This window comes from Microtus pennsylvanicus, chromosome 12 (assembly GCF_037038515.1).
Source record: "Microtus pennsylvanicus isolate mMicPen1 chromosome 12, mMicPen1.hap1, whole genome shotgun sequence".
Lineage (NCBI taxonomy): Eukaryota > Metazoa > Chordata > Mammalia > Rodentia > Cricetidae > Microtus > Microtus pennsylvanicus.
In genome coordinates this window covers 89,924,197-89,945,458 of record NC_134590.1, presented here as the reverse complement: position 1 = coordinate 89,945,458, position 21,262 = coordinate 89,924,197, and the positions used below count along the sequence as shown (strand labels likewise).

Genomic DNA, 21,262 nt, shown 5'->3' with positions numbered 1-21,262 from the left:
CACCTGTTCCATAACAGTGTGCGTGCAGTTAATACGAAAGGTACACTTTCAGTCATTAGCTCTCAATAAAGACAGAGGGAAAACACACTGCCGGGCAGGGGATCGAGAATCACATGCTCCTCACGTGTGTTCCCAGAGCTGTCAGCCGATCCCTCTAAGTCCTGTTTTCCAACCTGAAGAAAATGAGAACTTGGCTGGGAGTCCTGCCAAATCTCATTTTTATAACAAAAGGCCTCATAAATTAGTTACTGACTCCAAACTGCCTCCAAGCCTTGCGTTTGCTTGGAGAGCTGCAAGTGGACCCCGTTCATCAGTCATAAGTAGTGACGGGGCTGTGAGCTCTACAGTGCCAGCCTTCATTAAAGGGCTCAAAACCTTCATCAGTCAGTATCTATGAGACTGACACCCAAAACACAAGAGACCAACTGATCCTTCAGCACAGCAGCAACCCATCCTACTCAAGCAAATACATATACTCATTTAACAGTGTAGTCGTGTGTGCGTGAACAGAAAAGCTCGTGTGTGCCCGGATTACCGTGGCAGATGTTAGGTTAGCTTTCCTTACTCTGAGGGTTTTGTAACACCCCATCATCAACTTCTCTGAAATACTAAGACTTGCCCACCCAGATAAAGAATGCCGATATCCCATCCAAGTGGGTTCCTATGTAATTTGCTATTAGGGATAATTTTAGGGCATTAAAGGCTCATGAAGCAATGGCTCAAGACTCTTACTGATCAAAAAAAAAATTATACTTGTAGTTGGCCTACTGAAGATTATGGAGAGGCAAATGACCAAAATCCTTACACAGGAAAGAGGTCTGTAATTTCAAGTGATTACGATCAGTTCCACCAGTCCTTGTTAATGACACTTTACAACAGCCTGCATTTCTAACTCATCAAACAAAACATTAACAAGAAAAATTTCCATGAGACTTGAATAAGACTCCTAGATCATTTCTCATTTCATCCTTCCATCATCCAAGGTCAAAGGCTGCTACCATCGTCTGACAACACACAACCTACTCCTCACCCATTACATAGAAACCACTGCAAAAAAAGGCCAAAATTCACCTTAGTAATAAAACTATCCCAGCTTGCTGACTCCTTAGGATATCTCATGCCACTGGATCATTTTCCGTGCTGGCATTTAACACCCAGGGTCTTGAACATGATGGGTAAATAGTTTACATCTACACACGGGCCCTCCGTAGCTTCTAGTTCACACTGTCATGTCTTTTAAACGCCTGGTATAATAAATGTCTGCTGTTTTCTGAGAACCCCCTTCCCCTATAAACTGGTCTTGCATCTGGGCTTGACAGTCAGATACAAAAAGAAAACACGCTGTGCTTCCTGACGCACGCCCGAGAAGGGTACTATAAGGGCGACCGCGACAGATGTCACAAATGAGACACACAAGCTATCACAGAGTCTTTCTCATAGGTCTCTGAAATGAAGTAATTGTGGGGAGAGGAGCAAGGTCCCTCAGGAATTAAAGGCTGTCTGGATAGCTGTGGAATATTAATACCATGAAAGGCAATTTGCAAGAGGGCTGGAAAAGGCGAGTCAAGGGCACCACAGGCTTTCTCTCTGCCTCTAATTTACGAGATCAGTAACATATGCTGAGGCAAATTATGGACCTGATGCAGAAAATCTCAATTGGAATATGTAAAATGAGAAATAATACCGCCTATCAAAGACTGCTATTAATACTACAGAACTGTTTACAATGCTCTCCAAGATGAATGAGATCCACAAATTTTAAGTATTATAAGTGATCTCCTGGGGATTTATTCATATTCATTTTTTATCTTCCTCTGATGCCAAGCTACAGCTATCTCAACAAAGAGAAACTCACACCAAAGGGTCAGCATGTTCCCGCAAGAGCTAGGCTGTTTGACTAGGATTTTTGTACACTCAGTATGTCCCTCTGTCCCTCTTCCTCCAACTCAGTCATTAGGCTGGGGGAGGAAAAAAATCAATGTAGCAAAAGTTTAAAGCATTTTGTTGTACTTCTTCTTTGAAACATTTCCTCTCAAATTTAGCAGCATGCAGGATCACTATAACTATAGCATGCAACCCTAAAACAGAGAAGGCCAAGTATGGAGATCATGCTATTTTTTTCAATAAAAATCAAAGTCAGGGGGCTGAGATACAGCTTGATATGTATCTCTCAGTGGTAAAGCATGTGCAAGTCCCTGGGTTAGATCCCCAAAACTGCCAGGAAACAAAATGTTTAAAAATCCCAAACATTTTCCCACCTCTTGAAATAAGGATTGAGTCATAAATGCCCTCTGAACACCAAAGCAAACGAAGCCAAAGGTCATCAGTATTGTTAGGACACCAGAACTTGTGCCCTTCAAATGCTTCCAATGCCTTTAATTCCAATGCCTGGGAGGCAGTAGGTGGATCTCTGAGTTTAAGGCCAGCCTGGTCTACAGAGTGAGTTCCAGGACAGTCAGGGCTACACGGAGAAACCCTGTACCCGAAAAGAAAACCAAAACAAAAAAAGATTTATTTTTAAGATGAAATGTGGTATGTTACTGGTAACCTTACACACACGGGTGCTATGTGCATACACTAAGCCAGGCACCTTCCACAGTAATGTGACTTCTCACAATGGTCCCACAAGATACAGTTCTTGTCCTGTAGGAGAAACTTATCTACTCCCTCACAGCCAGGAATTGGCAGAGCAGAGATTTCATGGAGAAGCAGAACCCTGGGGCCACACTCCCTTAGCAGAAGCCTTGAGATGAACAGTTCTGGATGCCTGCCAAACCCAGAAAGGTCTGGAAGCGTTGGCCCTAAAAGAAAATCCCAATGGCACCTGCACAGTCAGACTGAGAATCTCTGAGTTTGTACCATTTTTGAAGGCTGCAGAGAGTATAGACCAATGAGAAAATGGGTATAATGCTAAAACTAGAATAACAGGGAAGTAAGTATATCCAAATACTGGCCTTTGTTGATTTATTTACCCTAACACCTCACACAATCCTCTTGTGCCTCTAATACCTAGCACGCCTATAAACAGAACCAAGCTCCTGGTCCCCTTTTTCTCTCTCGTCCACTCTGCAACCCTTGCAGAACAAGTCTGAGGGTCCAAACTCAGCAGTTGAAGACCTGTTGTTGACTGAGGAGTGGAGTGCCTCCCAATACTATTTCAGATTTGGAGGTGGGGTTTCCAAGGCTTGTCTCACCGTGGGGTAGAGGGTGGGGGCGCTTATCTCTAGATAGGGCTGCCTGCCAGGAGTTGAATCCAGTGCTGTGGTTGGTAAAATCAAAAGGAACTGTCTCCTGAAGGAGCACAACAGTTTCCTAATCGCCTCCTTCCCTTGGGCCTCTTGTCTGTCACTCTGAGATAGATCCGATCCCACCATCCCCAGGACTTTGTGACGGTTCTCAGGTGAACTGTCAGGGGCTTCAGGCACTCTGGAAATGGGAACTTCAGGAAGGCCTTCTGTTACAAATGGGGTGGCTGCAGACCTTCCATGTGCTGAGCTGAACCTCCCTTCTAGGATAAGCAGCAAGCTCTTTGACTTTTCTGTCCACTCCTATACATGACTCCCTTCCACTCCCTCGGCCTGGAATCCCTTCCACGTGCTGACACTGCCTCTCCTTTGTGAGGACAGAGCTCCTCTCAAGATGGCTGATCTTTCCAGCCCTAACCCGATGCCTGGCACAAAGCAGACACCAAGTATTAGCACATTCACCCCATTCGCTAATAAATGACTAAGCCAGTAAGACTCTGATTCACAAAGCTAATAAATTAAAAAAAAAACACTTAGCAGTACTTTAAGATGCACCTGTTAATGTCTAATGACATTAATAAAATCTAATTATTTGACTAACATCGGCATTTTAAAAAGTAGAAAAGAAAAATATCACAGCAGTTCACGGAATACCAGTAAACAGTAGTTTGTAAATTTGAAGTAGGTGCGCGCGCGCACACACACACACACATACACAAATGCCTCCACAAAAATACATTTATCTAGCAATGAAATTACTAATATAAACTACACTTATTCCTGGCAATGTGATCAAAAAGTGATTCTTTCAAAATGGTGAAGCAGTTACTAACCAAATCAACTGTGATGCTCTGAAGTCTTCCATTTAGTTTAAAGAACATTTTCCTCCACTGTAAAACTTAGTTTGAGTGTGCCAATTAAGATGGCTTCCTAAATGGGGGAACATTAAAAACAAAAAACAAAACGAACAAAAAACCACCTACACTCGGGAATGCCTAAAGATTACAGCTGATTAAATTCGCCAAGGGAACTGCACACCTGTTAACACTGTAGTTGAGTTTTAGGTTTCACACTGATATCAGGTCATCCTTAAGCCCCTCCTCCCCTCCATCCTGTATTTCTTAAAGCAGTCTTGAATACCTCTACATTATTTACAAGCACCCACGCCAACACTGGCCTTTCTTTGGATGTCTGGAACCAGAGGATAGTTAGTGTGCTTAGGGGCTGGTAGCGGAGCAACTGGTTCTGGGTATAAATAAACTTGTGTGTGTCAACAGTAGATATATAAAGAGCTAAGGGATTTGGTGTGGAAACTTATTTCTCCAAAATCAGTACCACAAACAGCTTCAGGACCCATGGCGCTGTCACAGATATGTTCCCAAGTAAAGAATAAAATCTAACCACGGGGCAAAGCTGGCTAAATTGCATACTATTATTACTGCAGGCTTAGGAAAGTCACGTTGTTGTTGTTGTTTGTCAGCCACAAGAGGAAAAGAGGCAGTTGGCTACAGGCTGCTATAAACTACAGCAGAGCAGAGTGTATGGTCATTGTTTTAGCTACTGCCTCTGGCTATTATAGCAGAAGGGTCTATTCTAGGGACCCAGTTGTAATATTCCATCCCTGTCATGCTTGCTTGGCCACCAGTCACCAAATGTCTTATGTCCGTGTCACAGTGGAGAATCACAAGAGGAAAACAGTGGCTACACTTGTAAGAATGACCCATGAAATTCTTAAATCAAATCAGACCATGGAGGTGCACACCTTTAATCTTAGCACTTGGGAGGGAGAGGCAGGCCAATCTCCGGGAGTTCCAAGGCTTCAGTCAGACTCCGTCTCTAACTCCAACTGTTCACTTCTGATCAAGGCACTCTGAAAAGGTGGGCACAGTGCTCCCTGAGTGAGTCCTCATTTCCTTTCAGGACATATGGAAAGTAAAGAAGCAAATATGGGAAAGCTGCAAAAAGACAGTAACCTGAAGGAAGAAGGGCCAAAGGACTCCAGCTTTAACCCTTGTGACCCTCAAGAGCAAAAGCTAGGCACTTCTAATAGAAAAGAGGCAGAGGTCAACATTCAGCATATCTGATCTAAAGTGTACTGGGCCATACCTGCTTATAGACACACGCTTCCAAGAGCATCTGCTGACCTCCCAGGAGACAGATCAGACACTGAAGGGATTCAACTCTAAGACAATGACTCTCTGATGGGGGAAAGGTTAAACTCCAAGATTCTGACACCAAAGTGGCCTTGCTTCTGTTCTACTAAAGGCGAGAAATCTGTCTTGGTCCAGGTTGCCGAAGCAGTGAAACCATCGACTGGGTGGCTTAGACAATGCAGATTGCTGCTTACAGTTCTCAGTGCTAGACGGGAGGGTCCCAGCACAACCAGGTTCTTGGTGAAAGCCTCCTCCCTGGTTTACAAATCTCCTCTCATATTTTCAGAGGACAGATAAAAAGGCCATGTATCACGGACACTAGTCCCAACCTTGAGGCTCTTCCCTCACAGTGTGATCACCTCCCAGTCTTACCTTTTAACACTATCATATTGGGAACCAGGGTTTCAGCTAACAACATGAAGAGGAATGCAGATTCGGTACGTATCCTTTTTAATATTGTACATGGAAAATCCTCGAGAGATTTGCATCAACCTTGGCTTTGGTTTACTTTTGGGGGGGGCGGGGTGGATGGTTGGTCTTTTTAAGACAGGGTGTCATTTATAGTCCTAACTAGCCAGGAACTCACTACGAAGACCTGACTGGCCTCAGACTTGCTGAGTCCTCCTGCCTCAGCCTCCACAGTGCTGGGGATTACAGGTGTATACAACGATGCCTAGTTTGCACATGACTTTGAAAAGGATTATCTTCCCCAAGTGGAGTGGGAAAGGGTCAGAGGAAGAATACACTTGTCCCCTTCTGAATGCTCAGTTTTCTTTTTCTTCAGTGCATGCATTCATAATGGTCAATGCACACTAATTATTTTATAATGCATCTTAATGTTCTCAGATAACTAGAATTAACTCTTTGATAGCTGTGGTAGTTGGAAAGAAAATGGCCCTCAAAGGAAGTGGTGCTATGAGGAGGTGTGGCCTTGTTGGAGGTGGGGGGAGCGGGTTTGAGGTCTCTTTTGTTCAAGCTTTCCTCAGTGTGACTTTCAGTCAACTTCCTGTTGCCTGTCTATGAGACATAAAAACTCTCAACTCCAGCATCATGCCTGCCGTCTCCCTTCCCTGGTGAGAGTGGACTGAACTCTGAAACTGTAAAAAAAAAGCCCCCACAATTAAATATTTCCTTTATAAGAGTTGCGTCTCTTCACAGCAATATAAAAACCCTAATCAAAACAATAGGTTTCACAAAAGTGATGGGGAAAGTTTTCACAAATGACGCAATAGTTGGTGTCTCTGACGAGGAGTTACTCAGTTTGTCGATGGCTAAATAACTGATTGCATTGGACTTACATGAGGCGCTAAAGGAATGCTAAAGAAATGTTATCCATTGCCACTGTCTCCAAGAAGTGACTCCTCAGCTAGAGAAAACGCAGATGGAACTACCTGGAGCACATACGGAAACCAGTAATATATAGGGTACCTGATACACATTAACAAACACCAAGGAGCTTTATCCAAGAGAAAAGCTCAGCGCGGGTCCATGGTCCTGGGGCTCAGGCTAGAGCCTGGGGAGAATAGTGGGGTTTCTAAAGCCTTACAGGGTAGTCTAATGTAGTGAGAGAGGAGCTGAGCTCTGACAAAGGTTCCAATGTTGCCTGCTTTCTTGAAATGGCTGTGGAATCACCTTGTAGCCAACAGAGCAGTCTCACATACATACTCGAGAAATTTACAGAGTCTGTGGGAAGTTACACCTGGATAGCAGAATCTTTACCACATTCATCCAACAGCAGTATCAGCGCCTGATTATGTCACTATTTTAGACTTCTGAGAATTCACAGGCTTTCGGCAGAGGAGCCAAATTGAAGAGTTTAACAAATCCCTTGGACATTAACTAATGAGAAAGAAGTGGATGCCTTTTGCTACCAGAGGATGACCAGACCTGAATTCAGGTTCTCAGAAGGTACGGCAACACTTTTACAAAGTTATTCATATTCACTGCTTGATAGTTTGGCTCGCTCTTTCTTTCTTTCTTTCTTTCTTTCTTTCTTTCTTTCTTTCTTTCTTTCTTTCTTTCTTTCTTTCTTTCTTTCCTCTCTAGACATGGGTTTTCTTTGCAGGCTTGGTGACCTGGCATTCAATATAAAGCCCATGCTGGCCTTATATGTATAGAAATACTCAGGCTTTAGCTCTACAAGTGTTGGGATTGCATGTATGCATTGCTATACCTGGTACTCACTGTTCAATTTATTTATTTACTTTTAATGTTTTAGAGACAGGCTGTTGCTGTGGAATAATCCTCTGTACATGTAGCACCAGTAATAAAAGCCAAGAGACAGATATTGGGGTTCAACCTGAAGATCAGAAAGCAGAGCAGCCAGTCACTGGCTCTAATCTCTACCTCAGACTAAAATGGGGCTAGATCCTGTCTCTACAGATCCTCAAACTCCATACACCACACTCCACACAGTTCCTATCTCTTCCCCCTTATATTCCTCTCTTTGCTCAGCCGCATCCCTCCTGTCTCCACCTCTCTAGTGCTGGGATTAATGGCACGTGATCCCAAGTGCTGGGATCACCATTGTGTGAGCTCTGTTTTCCTTTTAGACAGATTCAATCTGGTGTGGCGCAGGGTGGCCTTGAACCAACAGAGATCTATCTGTCTCTGTCTTCCAAGTCCTAGCATTAAAGGTGTGTGCCAAGGCTGCTTTGCTCTCTGATCTTCAGGCAAACTTTATTTATTAATATACAAATAATAGCCTCCCTCCACAACAGCACTAGTGCTTCCAGTTAGAATTGGGGAAAAAAAGGGCAAAATGGAAGGGATGTGATTTAGTTTCTCTTGTTCTGGGGCCAGTTTGCACCTTGCTTCCTGCCATATTGTGTATTTAGTTCTTTCCCTGACCAGGCAGAACACTTCATCTCCTTAGAAAGTTAATGGCTGGGTAACACAGCTACACTCTCTACAACACACCACCACACCTACAGCCTGACGGCTGGGTAACACGGCTACACTCTCTACAACACACCACCACACCTACAGCCTGACGGCTGGGTAACACAGCTACACTCTCTACGACACACCACCACACCTGCAGTCAGATAACCGGGTAACACGGCTACACTCTCTACAACACACCACCACACCTACAGTCAGACAGCTGGGTAACACGGCTACACTCTCTGCGACACACCAACCACACCTACAGTCAGACAGCTGGGTAACACGGCTACACTCTCTACGACACACCACCACACCTACAGTCAGACAGCCGGGTAACACAGCTACACTCTCTACAACACACCACCACACCTACAGTCAGACAGCCGGGTAACACGGCTACACTCTCTACGACACACCACCACACCTACACTCAGACAGCCGGGTAACACGGCTACACTCTCTACAACACACCACCACACCTACAGTCAGACAGCTGGGTAACACAGCTACACTCTCTACAACACACCACCACACCTACAGTCAGACAGCTGGGTAACACGGCTACACTCTCTACAACACACCACCACACCTACAGTCAGACAGCTGGCTAACACGGCTACACTCTCTACAACACACCACCACACCTACAGTCAGACAGCCGGGTAACACAGCTACACTCTCTACAACACACCACCACACCTACAGTCAGACAGCTGGGTAACATGGCTACACTCTCTACAACACACCACCACACCTACAGTCAGACAGCCGGGTAACACAGCTACACTCTCTACAACACACCACCACACCTACAGTCAGACAGCCGGGTAACACAGCTACACTCTACAACACACCACCACACCTACAGTCAGACAGCTGGGTAACACGGCTACACTCTCTACAACACACCTACAGTCAGACAGCCGGGTAACACGGCTACACTCTCTACGACACACCACCACACCTACAGTCAGACAGCTGGGTAACACGGCTACACTCTCTACGACACACCACCACACCTACAGTCAGATAACCGGGTAACACGGCTACACTCTCTACAACACACCACCACACCTACAGTCAGACAGCCGGGTAACACGGCTACACTCTCTACAACACACCTACAGTCAGACAGCTGGGTAACACGGCTACACTCTCTACAACACACCACCACACCTACAGTCAGATGGCTGGGTAACACAGCTACACTCTCTACGACACACCACCACACCTACAGTCAGACAGCTGGGTAACACGGCTACACTCTCTACAACACACCACCACACCTACAGTCAGATAACCGGGTAACACGGCTACACTCTCTATGACACACCACCACACCTACAGTCAGACAGCTGGGTAACACGGCTACACTCTCTACAACACACCTACAGTCAGATAACCGGGTAACACGGCTACACTCTCTACGACACACCACCACACCTACAGTCAGACAGCTGGGTAACACGGCTACACTCTCTACGACACACCACCACACCTACAGTCAGATAACCGGGTAACACGGCTACACTCTCTACGACACACCACCACACCTACAGTCAGACAGCCGGGTAACACAGCTACACTCTCTACAACACACCACCACACCTACAGTCAGACAGCTGGGTAACACGGCTACACTCTCTACAACACACCTACAGTCAGACAGCTGGGTAACACGGCTACACTCTCTACGACACACCACCACACCTACAGTCAGACAGCCGGGTAACACAGCTACACTCTCTACAACACACCACCACACCTACAGTCAGACAGCTGGGTAACACGGCTACACTCTCTACAACACACCTACAGTCAGACAGCTGGGTAACACGGCTACACTCTCTACGACACACCACCACACCTACAGTCAGACAGCTGGGTAACACGGCTACACTCTCTACAACACACCTACAGTCAGACAGCCGGGTAACACGGCTACACTCTCTACGACACACCACCACACCTACAGTCAGACAGCTGGGTAACACGGCTACACTCTCTACAACACACCACCACACCTACAGTCAGACAGCTGGGTAACACGGCTACACTCTCTACAACACACCTACAGTCAGACAGCTGGGTAACACGGCTACACTCTCTACAACACACCACCACACCTGCAGTCAGACAGCCGAGTAACACGGCTACACTCTCTACGACACACCTACAGTCAGACAGCTGGGTAACACGGCTACACTCTCTACAACACACCACCACACCTGCAGTCAGACAGCCGGGTAACACGGCTACACTCTCTACAACACACCACCACACCTACAGTCAGACAGCTGGGTAACACGGCTACACTCTCCACGACACACCACCACACCTACAGTCAGATAACCGGGTAACACGGCTACACTCTCTACAACACACCTACAGTCAGACAGCTGGGTAACACGGCTACACTCTCTACAACACACCACCACACCTACAGTCAGATGGCTGGGTAACACAGCTACACTCTCTACGACACACCACCACACCTACAGTCAGACAGTCGGGTAACACGGCTACACTCTCTACAACACACCACCACACCTGCAGTCAGACAGCCGGGTAACACGGCTACACTCTCTACAACACACCACCACACCTACAGTCAGATAACCGGGTAACACGGCTACACTCTCTATGACACACCACCACACCTACAGTCAGATAACCGGGTAACACGGCTACACTCTCTACAACACACCTACAGTCAGACAGCTGGGTAACACGGCTACACTCTCTACAACACACCACCACACCTACAGTCAGATGGCTGGGTAACACAGCTACACTCTCTACGACACACCACCACACCTACAGTCAGACAGCCGGGTAACACGGCTACACTCTCTACAACACACCACCACACCTGCAGTCAGACAGCCGGGTAACACGGCTACACTCTCTACAACACACCACCACACCTACAGTCAGATAACCGGGTAACACGGCTACACTCTCTACGACACACCACCACACCTACAGTCAGACAGCTGGGTAACACGGCTACACTCTCTACAACACACCACCACACCTGCAGTCAGATAACCGGGTAACACGGCTACACTCTCTACAACACACCACCACACCTACAGCCTGACGGCTGGGTAACACAGCTACACTCTCTACAACACACCACCACACCTACAGTCAGACAGCTGGGTAACACGGCTACACTCTCTACAACACACCACCACACCTACAGTCAGACAGCTGGGTAACACGGCTACACTCTCTACAACACACCACCACACCTACAGTCAGACAGCTGGGTAACACGGCTACACTCTCTACAACACACCACCACACCTACAGTCAGACAGCCGGGTAACACGGCTACACTCTCTACAACACACCACCACACCTACAGTCAGACAGCTGGGTAACATGGCTACACTCTCTACAACACACCACCACACCTACAGTCAGACAGCTGGGTAACACGGCTACACTCTCTACGACACACCACCACACCTACAGTCAGACAGCTGGGTAACACGGCTACACTCTCTACAACACACCACCACACCTACACTCAGACAGCCGGCTAACACGGCTACACTCTCTACGACACACCACCACACCTACAGTCAGATAACTGGGTAACACGGCTACACTCTCTACGACACACCACCACACCTACAGTCAGACAGCTGGGTAACACGGCTACACTCTCTACAACACACCACCACACCTACAGTCAGACAGCCGGGTAACACGGCTACACTCTCTACAACACACCTACAGTCAGACAGCTGGGTAACACGGCTACACTCTCTACAACACACCACCACACCTACAGTCAGACAGCTGGGTAACACGGCTACACTCTCTACAACACACCTACAGTCAGACAGCCGGGTAACACGGCTACACTCTCTACGACACACCACCACACCTACAGTCAGACAGCTGGGTAACACGGCTACACTCTCTACGACACACCACCACACCTACAGTCAGATAACCGGGTAACACGGCTACACTCTCTACGACACACCACCACACCTACAGTCAGACAGCTGGGTAACACGGCTACACTCTCTACAACACACCACCACACCTACAGTCAGACAGCCGGGTAACACGGCTACACTCTCTACGACACACCACCACACCTACAGTCAGACAGCTGGGTAACACGGCTACACTCTCTACGACACACCACCACACCTACAGTCAGACAGCTGGGTAACACGGCTACACTCTCTACGACACACCACCACACCTACAGTCAGACAGCCGGGTAACACGGCTACACTCTCTACGACACACCACCACACCTACAGTCAGATAACCGGGTAACACGGCTACACTCTCTACGACACACCACCACACCTACAGTCAGACAGCTGGGTAACATGGGTATACTCTCTGTGACACACCAACCACACCTACAGTCAGACAGCTGGGTACCACGGCTACACTCTCTGCGACACACCAACCACACCTACAGTCAGATGGCTGGGTAACATGGCTACACTCTCTGCGACACACCAACCACACCTACAGTCAGATTGCTGGGTACCACATCTCTACAAATGCCTTTTTTCTGCTTTTTATTTTGTTTATTTTGGTTACTTGAGACAGGGTTTCTCTGTGTAGCCCTGGCTGTCTTGGGACTCGCTCTGTAGACCAGGCTGGTCTTGAACTCATAGAGATCTGCCTGCCTTTGTCTCCTGAGTGCACCACCACCACCTGGCTTAATTTATTTTTTAACTTGGAGGAAGGGCTTGTATACAGAGCACAAAATGACGTGGAGGTCAAAGGAAAACTGCTGTGACTCAGTTTTCTCTCCACGCCATGTGGGTCCTGGGGATCAAACTTGGGTCACCAGGACTGGAGGCAAATGCCTTTACCCGCCAAGTACTCCATGGGTCTCAAGCTGCCTCTGTAAGTCTCCAACTGGTCATGCCTGGTATAAGAAGTTATCTAGGTCAACTTCAATACCACACCCAACCTTACAGAAATTTGTACTCAAAGAAACTATGCTATTGAGTCAATAAAGTCATAAATATAATTTGCACTGAAGTTTATTTTTTTAAAGTTAGACAAGAAGTAAAGTTGAATCTACAATGCACTGAAGTCAGACGTAAGCCAAGTTATGAAGGAACAGTTACTACATGGAGAGCTCCAACGGATGAATAATGGAGACACTGCCCTATAGCAAGCAGATAGCACACAGCTTTATCCAGTGGCTCTGTATGAAACCGACCTCTTCTCTCCCTCTCCCTGTCTCCTTCCAGGCACCTCTCTTTCTCCCTCCTTTGGGACAGTGGCTTACTATATAAATATTGCCTAGCCTGACACTCGCTATGCAGACCAAATTGGCCTCAAACTCAGAGATCTGCCTGGCTCTGCTTCCTGAGTTCTGGGATTGAAAGCACAGCTACCACAATGGACCCTTGCCTGAAACTTTTCCTGTAGCAAATCCAGCCAGTGTGCTGGGGGAGGAGCTACTTCTGATGCTGCTGCAGGAACCGCATTGAATTAGAAACAGTATGCCTGCCTATCACTTCAGCCCTTTGCAGGGAAATTGTGCACACAGTAAAATAAACTAATTTTGAGTGTGCATTGGTAACCGGTCAACTTCTTTCACCATGTCCACAATTGATCAAAAATGTTAGTGCAACGGACACTTTAATGTTGAATATTATCCTATGTCAAATATTACACATTGTTAAAATGTACATCCATACATGCTTTATTCTTTGATCATTTTTTTAGGGAAAAAAGTACCAAAATGTCTAACTGCTACATAAGATGTTTAAGATGATTTTTTTTCTAATTACAAAATAATCTGGATTTTATTTCAGGAAAAACTCCAAATATGGAAAATTCCCTTAGATATAAACGGTGACTATGTCAGTATACACTATTTCAAATTTTTTCTAGACTGTTTATAAGACTTGATAAAATTATTAATTCTAATTATTTTTATCCATAATCTCTAACTAAGTATGTTATACATGTAAAAATGCTCCTCTCTTCCTTCCTCTTATCTGTGTGGATTCTACAAAACATAAGCCACAATCACATATACAGGTTTAAAAAAAGAAATAATTTAAGATTTTTTTTTTTAGTTGCTTTTTCTTGTAGTACTGGGGACTGAACACGGGACCTTGCATATGCTAGGCAACAATTCTCCCACTGAATTACATCACCAGCCCCTGACATTTCTTAGAAGACTGAAGTTTTCTGTGAGTCATCTCGTGTTCCACTACACTGAGGCACCCGCTGGTCAGAGGTGAGGAATGTGGGCATGGCACCATGGGATGCGGGAAATACTTACACAAGACACAAACTCACTTCACAGTCTACTGCCTGAAGGCTGGACCAGCACGCCATGAACTCCTTGCAAAGCAGCAGGACCTTCCCTGTGAACTCTCAACAGCAGCAGCGAGGGCAAGGGGAAAGCACTAGCCACCACGTTTTGACCTATGTTGAAATTTAGACTTGATTCTTACTAGTCTCTCATATGTAAAATGAGGGTGTGTATTTCAAAGACTTAGTAAAATGGGAAAAAGCATTAATAATTTTCCATCCTGAAACATGCTGAGTATACGGCAACAATCAATATTAAGTCTAATTACTTACTTACTTAGCGTCTCTAAGCCTTGCTGGACACGGTAGCTTACATCAGTGACCCCAGAACCTGGAGAGGCTGAAGCAGGGTAACTGTGGACCTGAGGCCAGCACAGGCTCAAGAGTGGAGAGGTTGCTTTTCCTCCCTGCTTCTGTGAGGAAGAAGCTAAAGTTACTGTTTCCTATCCTGCCAGGGCTCACTGTGCTTCTCGGTCAAGAGTGTCCTTGGAGAGAGTATTTACTCTGTGTCTGCAGTTCAGACGACAGCAGCTTCCCTCGTGCAACTGTCACGGGACTGGCTACTTTTCTTTTTTTCACTGAGGTGGAGACAAGGTCTCACTGTAGCTCAGGTTGGCCTCAACATCCCAAAGGCTAGTACAAACACAAGCTACCCTGCCTGGCTTCCATTAACTATTAATATGTGCATTGCATTTATAGCAGTTCCTGGAGCAGAGTAAGCAGAATATTGAGCTCTTGCTGTTATTACTGTAACCAATTATTCTGGGACCAGAATCGATATCCTTACAAGGTTATGACAAGGACCAACACTAACAAAAGCGGGGCTCTTGAGTCTGAATTATAGAAAGATGTCACATAGGGAAAAGCAGACAAGAGCTGGGGAGGTGGCTCAGTGGATAAAGAAGTTGCTGTCCAGGTGTGAAGACTACATTCTGGATCCACATGGTAAGTCAAGCAATATGAAGGTTTTCCATATGACCAATACTCCGGAGGCAGAGATGGGATCCGAGGAGGGAGCTGGCAACTTAAACTAGCTGGAATCAGTGAAGCCTGGACTTAGGAAGACCCTCAAGAAATAAAGCAGAAAGGGACTAAGGGAAATAACAGACATCAACTTTGGATTTCAACATGCTTGTGCAAACATGTACATGCACATGTACCTGCATGCATCCAAAACAAGCACACACACATGCACACGCACATGCACATCACATATATGTGAAAAAAAAGAAAAAAACCCCAAGAAACTGCTGTACATTTTTAAAGTAAAATGTCCTTAAAATAAGACAACTTAGGATGGCTTGGAACCGAAGCATGAAGCTCATGGTCAGTGGTAACAAACTACCTACTGCAGCAGAAGGGTCTTAAGTCCGAAACGAAGATTCATGAAGAAGAAGTAAGTACCAACTGACCCAGCAGCATGGACCACAGTCATGACTTCTATGAAGGCAGTGGTTCTCGGTCCTCCTCATGCTGTGGTCCTCATATCATGGTGACCCCCCAACCTTAATTTTATTTTTTGTTGCTATTTCACAACTGTAATTTTGCTACTGTTATAAATCATAATGTAAATCTCTGTGTTTCCAAAGATCTTAGGCCGCTCCTGTGGAAGGGTCCTTCAGCCCCCAGAGAGGTCACGACCCACAGTTGTGAACGGCCATTGTGAAGCTTCACGTTAATGAATGAGCTAGAACACAAAGCACTGAATTGAGGGAGTGACTGGATCATCATTCATTCATCCAGGCAAAAGCAAGAAAGAGCTTTAGGGACCGGGGGGAGATGGCTCCTGAGTAGAGCGCTTGTATGTAAGCAGGAGGACTGACTTCCTATCCCAACACTCACATAAACAGGCGGCTGTGGCAGCACATGCTTGTGACCACAGTACCTGGAGGCAGAGGCAGAAGGATTACAGGTTCAGCGAGAGGCCCTGATTCAAAGAATAAGGTGAAGAGCAACAGAGAACACTTGATGCCAACCTCCAGCCGCCACAGGTATGCCCACAGCCACATGCATACACTATATACATGTCCTCCACCATTCCTTGTCATCCCACCTCCAGGCACGCTCGCTCTCGCTCACACACACACACACACACACACACACACACACACACACACACACACACACACACAATCTTCAAATCACCACTGCTCAGACACAACTCATCCTAAAGCAGTCGAATAACATTCCCGAGGAATCTGGTTAGGCACAGCTCCACCATTTATTGTCCTCTTCTCCCAACTCTCCAGCCTTGCTGCTCAGGCGGGACAGACAGAACTCTCCCTCTAGGGAGCAACTGGTTTAGTGCAATACGGAGAGCATCCTATTCTCCAACGCCAATCATGATCCCAGGACCACAGTGAGGCAGATGTGCTCTATTCTACAGGTCTTCTGGGACTTGGGACAACCACCTCGTATCCACTGGTGAAGACAGCCTGCATAACCAACATAGCTAAACAGTAAAGAAGAAAAAAGCCAGGTCTGCTCAGATCACGTAAGCCCGCAGGAGGGCTTATCTAAAGCTGGACTTGGCCTACTCCGTGGCCAACAATTTCTCTGTCACTTTGGCCACATGAGTCAGACTCCCTTCTTCTTGCTTTATAATCAGATTCTACTATAGAGATGACAGAAAGATGAACTATTTTTACAATCAATAGCAAATGTACCTGCTCCTACCATGACTCTGAATCTACTGTAATTAATGACACCACGGGGAAAATCACTGATCTGCTTTCTCACTTGGAAACAGCTTCCTCTGAGTCTCAAAAGTATATACTCTAGTTTGATTCTCGTTTCGTGTGTGTTTGAAACTGCTCGGTTTTCAAAGTGATGGCACCTTTTCCTGACGAGGACCCCTGAACTGTTGACACAGTCAGCAGCAGCAAGGGAAAAAGCAATCGCATGGGAAGGAGTCACACTAAGTGAGTGGGTCAGAGGCAGACCTCCTTGCTGACAGCAACAGACGCACCCTTCCTAGAGGACACTGCCGCTCTGAGGATCTAAAGTCCTTTGCAGATACTAATCAACCCCATGTGGCTCTAAGCACGGCCACCAGCATTCACTACACAGCTTATTTGGATTCTTTAAAATAAAGAACAGTGTGCTTCAATATTTTGAAATGAAAGATGTATCAGAAATAAAAAATCCTTACAAGCTCTCAGCAGTTCTTTCTAAATTGCTATAAACATTACTGTGTTCTAAATTATTTTGGCCAATAAGGTTGGTAGCTCTCCAAATGTAATTGTCTTATAAAAGGGCCAGCTAGCTCTCACAGAATACCTTAAAGTAAGCTGAGATCAACTTCAAACAAGACAGCCTTAAAAGCAGAGACGGTTGATTTTCAGGGGACTACCCAGCATCCAGCGACAGGTAGGAGACTCACCTGCCAGAGCCTTGATACGGGACCGCTCGAAGAGCCGTGCGGAGCTGTTTTCGTTGTCCCAATCATCCACATCCCAGCGGTTGTTGACATCGCTGTACTGCTGCTGGATCTCAATGTTGTCATAGTCTGTGGCCACTGTGGTCGTCATCTTGAACTGTCTCAGGCGCTCTTCCACATCAGTTCCTTCTTAGAGTTCTGTGAGGAAGAAAGGGGAAGATTCATTTATAGACAAAGCGTACCGTCTCCACAGACCTGGTAGGATCACAGTGAATAGAAAGTGAAGCTGTTCCTGCCTGTCCAGAGATGCCTTCTAGAGCCAGGGCTGGGTTTGAACTTTGGCTTTGCTTCCTATCAAATGCATGACCTGGGCCAACCCACTTTATGGTTTTCCCCCAAACGTGAGGTGGGAGGAGAGTTCACAGGCTGTTGAGAAGACTAAATGAAATGCTGGGTGCCAAACTAATGGTTCTTCCTTTTCTTTTCTATTTTTTTGATTTTACTTTATTTTAAGATTTATTTACTTATTACATATACAGTATTCTGCCTGCATGTATGCCTAAAGACCAGAAGAGGACACCAAATCTCATTATAGGTGGTTGTGAGCCACCATGTGGTTGCTGAGAATTGAACTCAGAACCTCTGGAAGGGCAGCCAGTGCTCTTAACCTCTGAGCCTTTTCTCCTGGTTCTTCCTTTTCTAGAAAGTTTGAAGTGCAGGTTTAAAGCTTTGTCAGGGCTATATCAACACCTACTTGGGTATCTGAAAGAATTCATCTAGTTTTATTGTCTATCACCGGAAACTATTATCTGCTAGTCTCTCATTCATAAATGTTATGTAAGAAAATAACAAATCATTCCTTCTATACACCTCATTTACATGTCAAAATTAACGCCTAAGATTACGATGTAAGCATATAGCAGCATCAAGGGTAGTATACAGGCACAGTAAATACTTAATAAATGCTGTAATAATTTATGCCATTGTTATTATAAATTCTATGACCAATGCCAATACTAATCCCCACTCTTTTGGCACTCTCTGGGGTCATGATAGATCTTTAGGAATAACTATGAAATAAATTCTGACCCACTGATGTCTTCACTTTATCACAATATGCTTGAAGGATTAGGAGAAATATACTTAGCTTTAAATACGGCTTCTCCATTCAAAACTCACTTATTGAACCCAAATATACTGAGGACTTGCTACATGCCCAGCATTGCTCTAGATTCCAGGCAGAACAATAAATGGCGTAAGTGAAGCTTATGTCCTCATAGACGGAGGTAGACAAAAACGCACAAGAAAAGCCAAGGAGTTTAAGGAAATGAGGGACTGCTTTAGATTGTGAGCAATGAAAACCGTTTAGCCTGAAACAGGTTAGAAGAGTGGCACTCCAGACACAGGAAACACCGCGGCACTGCATCCTTAGTATAACTAGAGTCTGGTGAGGAGAGGGAAAGGCCAGAGAAAGCCGAGAGTCTAGCATGATGAACTCTGAGCTAGCATCTGTCACTGCTAGATGTGTGCTTCTAAAGAAGTATTCTTGGTGCCATATGGAAAACAGGTTCTAGGAGGCAAAAATAGAAGCAGAGCTGGTTGGAGACTACTCCAAGATGGAAGTGGTTTGGTACTACACAGATGGTAGACCTGAATGTGGTTGTGGTGTGTGTGTTGGGGGGGATGACTAACAGGACCCAGTGAAAAATCTGGCTAGGCCTATGGCATTAGTCAGGCTCTGAGTTTGATTCCTATTGGTATGGTTAAGTTCCTATATATGTTTAGCTTCACTACAGGGACTCAGGCTCAGTCAGACATAAAAAAACTATCCAAGTAAGTTGACAGCAAATCTAAGGAGGTGGGGATGGAGATAACTTCTATCTTGGTGGTAGAACAGATATCACAAGGGATGTTAGCTATTTTCTCTCCTCCTTTCTCCTCACACTTGGCCCATGTTTTCCTCGGTGTGTACCAAGGATGTGCGCAAGGACCACTCATCAAACCTCTCACACTAGAGTGTGCTAATAAAACAAGATCGACCCAGCGATACAGGACTGGTCCCTCAAAAATACAAAGGAAACAAAGCATGCGCATGCTGAAAAGAAACCGTTCTCCTAATGTGCTTCCAGCGTGTCTTTCTCCAGTTCCAACAGACAATCACATACCTCAGATACAACTGGGTCTCCATGCTCAACTAACTGTGGCTGGAATGGGACCAATGGCGGCCCAAGCAAACCACTGCTTCCTCTTTTACTGTTTTCTCACAAGCCACCAGTGAATGGCAGCAAATCCTGTAAGCTCTTCAGGAAAAAGCACCAAATCCACCCAACAACCCACAACCCCTGCTCTCACAGTCAACCTTCACTGCAGAAACAGAAAACCCCTTATGGGAGTGGAATTCCCAGCAGATACAGCGAAGCCCAACACGAGAAACATACTCACATACTAATTTTTAAGTTATATTAACAATATATTTACAGAATTTCAGCAAAACACAAAAGAGCAAGCTAAATTCTATTGATTGAGTGACCTTATAGTTAAACAACTCTAACATAGGGAGAGAGGCAAGGAAGGAGGGAGGACCAGTCAATACAGTCACACAATTTGACCTTGGAGATGGTTAATGTAACACCAAGGTTTTTTTTTTTTTTAATAAAATCTGCCTTGGAACAGTCTATTTCTAGTAAAGAGGAACTTTATACTACTATTAATCCTTCAGAGCATAATCATTCAAAATTCATTTAATTTAACTCAAAGAGAAACCCAAGTAGTGCAACCCCTCACCAGATAAGTTTTGGATTTGGTGCCATCTACTGACCAACAGACCATGCTACAAACCTCTTCAGCCAGAGGCTGTGTCAGCTATGAGCACATTCACACCACACACGAGGTATCTTTGGAAGTTATCTACAACGGGTTGGATCTTCCCCGGGTGCTATCAGTCATGCGTTCCTAGGGCAGATTAAATTTGTGCTTCCTAAATGGCTGAGTCAAGATTAGCAGGAAGAGAAACGTTGGACATTTGGCTGTCTTGGAACTCTGCCTTTAGGAAGAGCTCAAGAGGGTAGGGTAATATAGAGAGAGGGTCCGAGAATCTGTCTGACTCTTCTGCCATTGTATGAGTTCCTGCGATAACCCTGCAAGGACTAAAGTCAACACTGTCCTAAGAGTGACATGTGGAATGCCCAAGTTTGTGACTGGGTTTTAGACAGACAGTTTAAAGTGTCTACTTTCTAATTCTTCACTATATAAAAATAAAACAAAACAAG

The 21,262-nt window shown here is 45.5% G+C and overlaps 1 protein-coding gene across 3 annotated transcripts in view; it reads right to left on the bottom strand.

Moving 5' to 3' along the window:
* Sptbn1 (spectrin beta, non-erythrocytic 1) overlaps nt 1–21,262 on the bottom strand; it is a 168,146-nt gene that overhangs the window by 105,092 nt on the left and 41,792 nt on the right. For all 3 annotated transcript variants that reach the window (XM_075942514.1, XM_075942515.1, XM_075942516.1), the window contains exon 2: nt 17,997–18,191. In XM_075942514.1, the coding sequence (XP_075798629.1) occupies nt 17,997–18,144 (148 nt within the window). In that variant the 5' untranslated portion in view covers nt 18,145–18,191. The remainder of the gene's footprint in view (nt 1–17,996; nt 18,192–21,262) is intronic.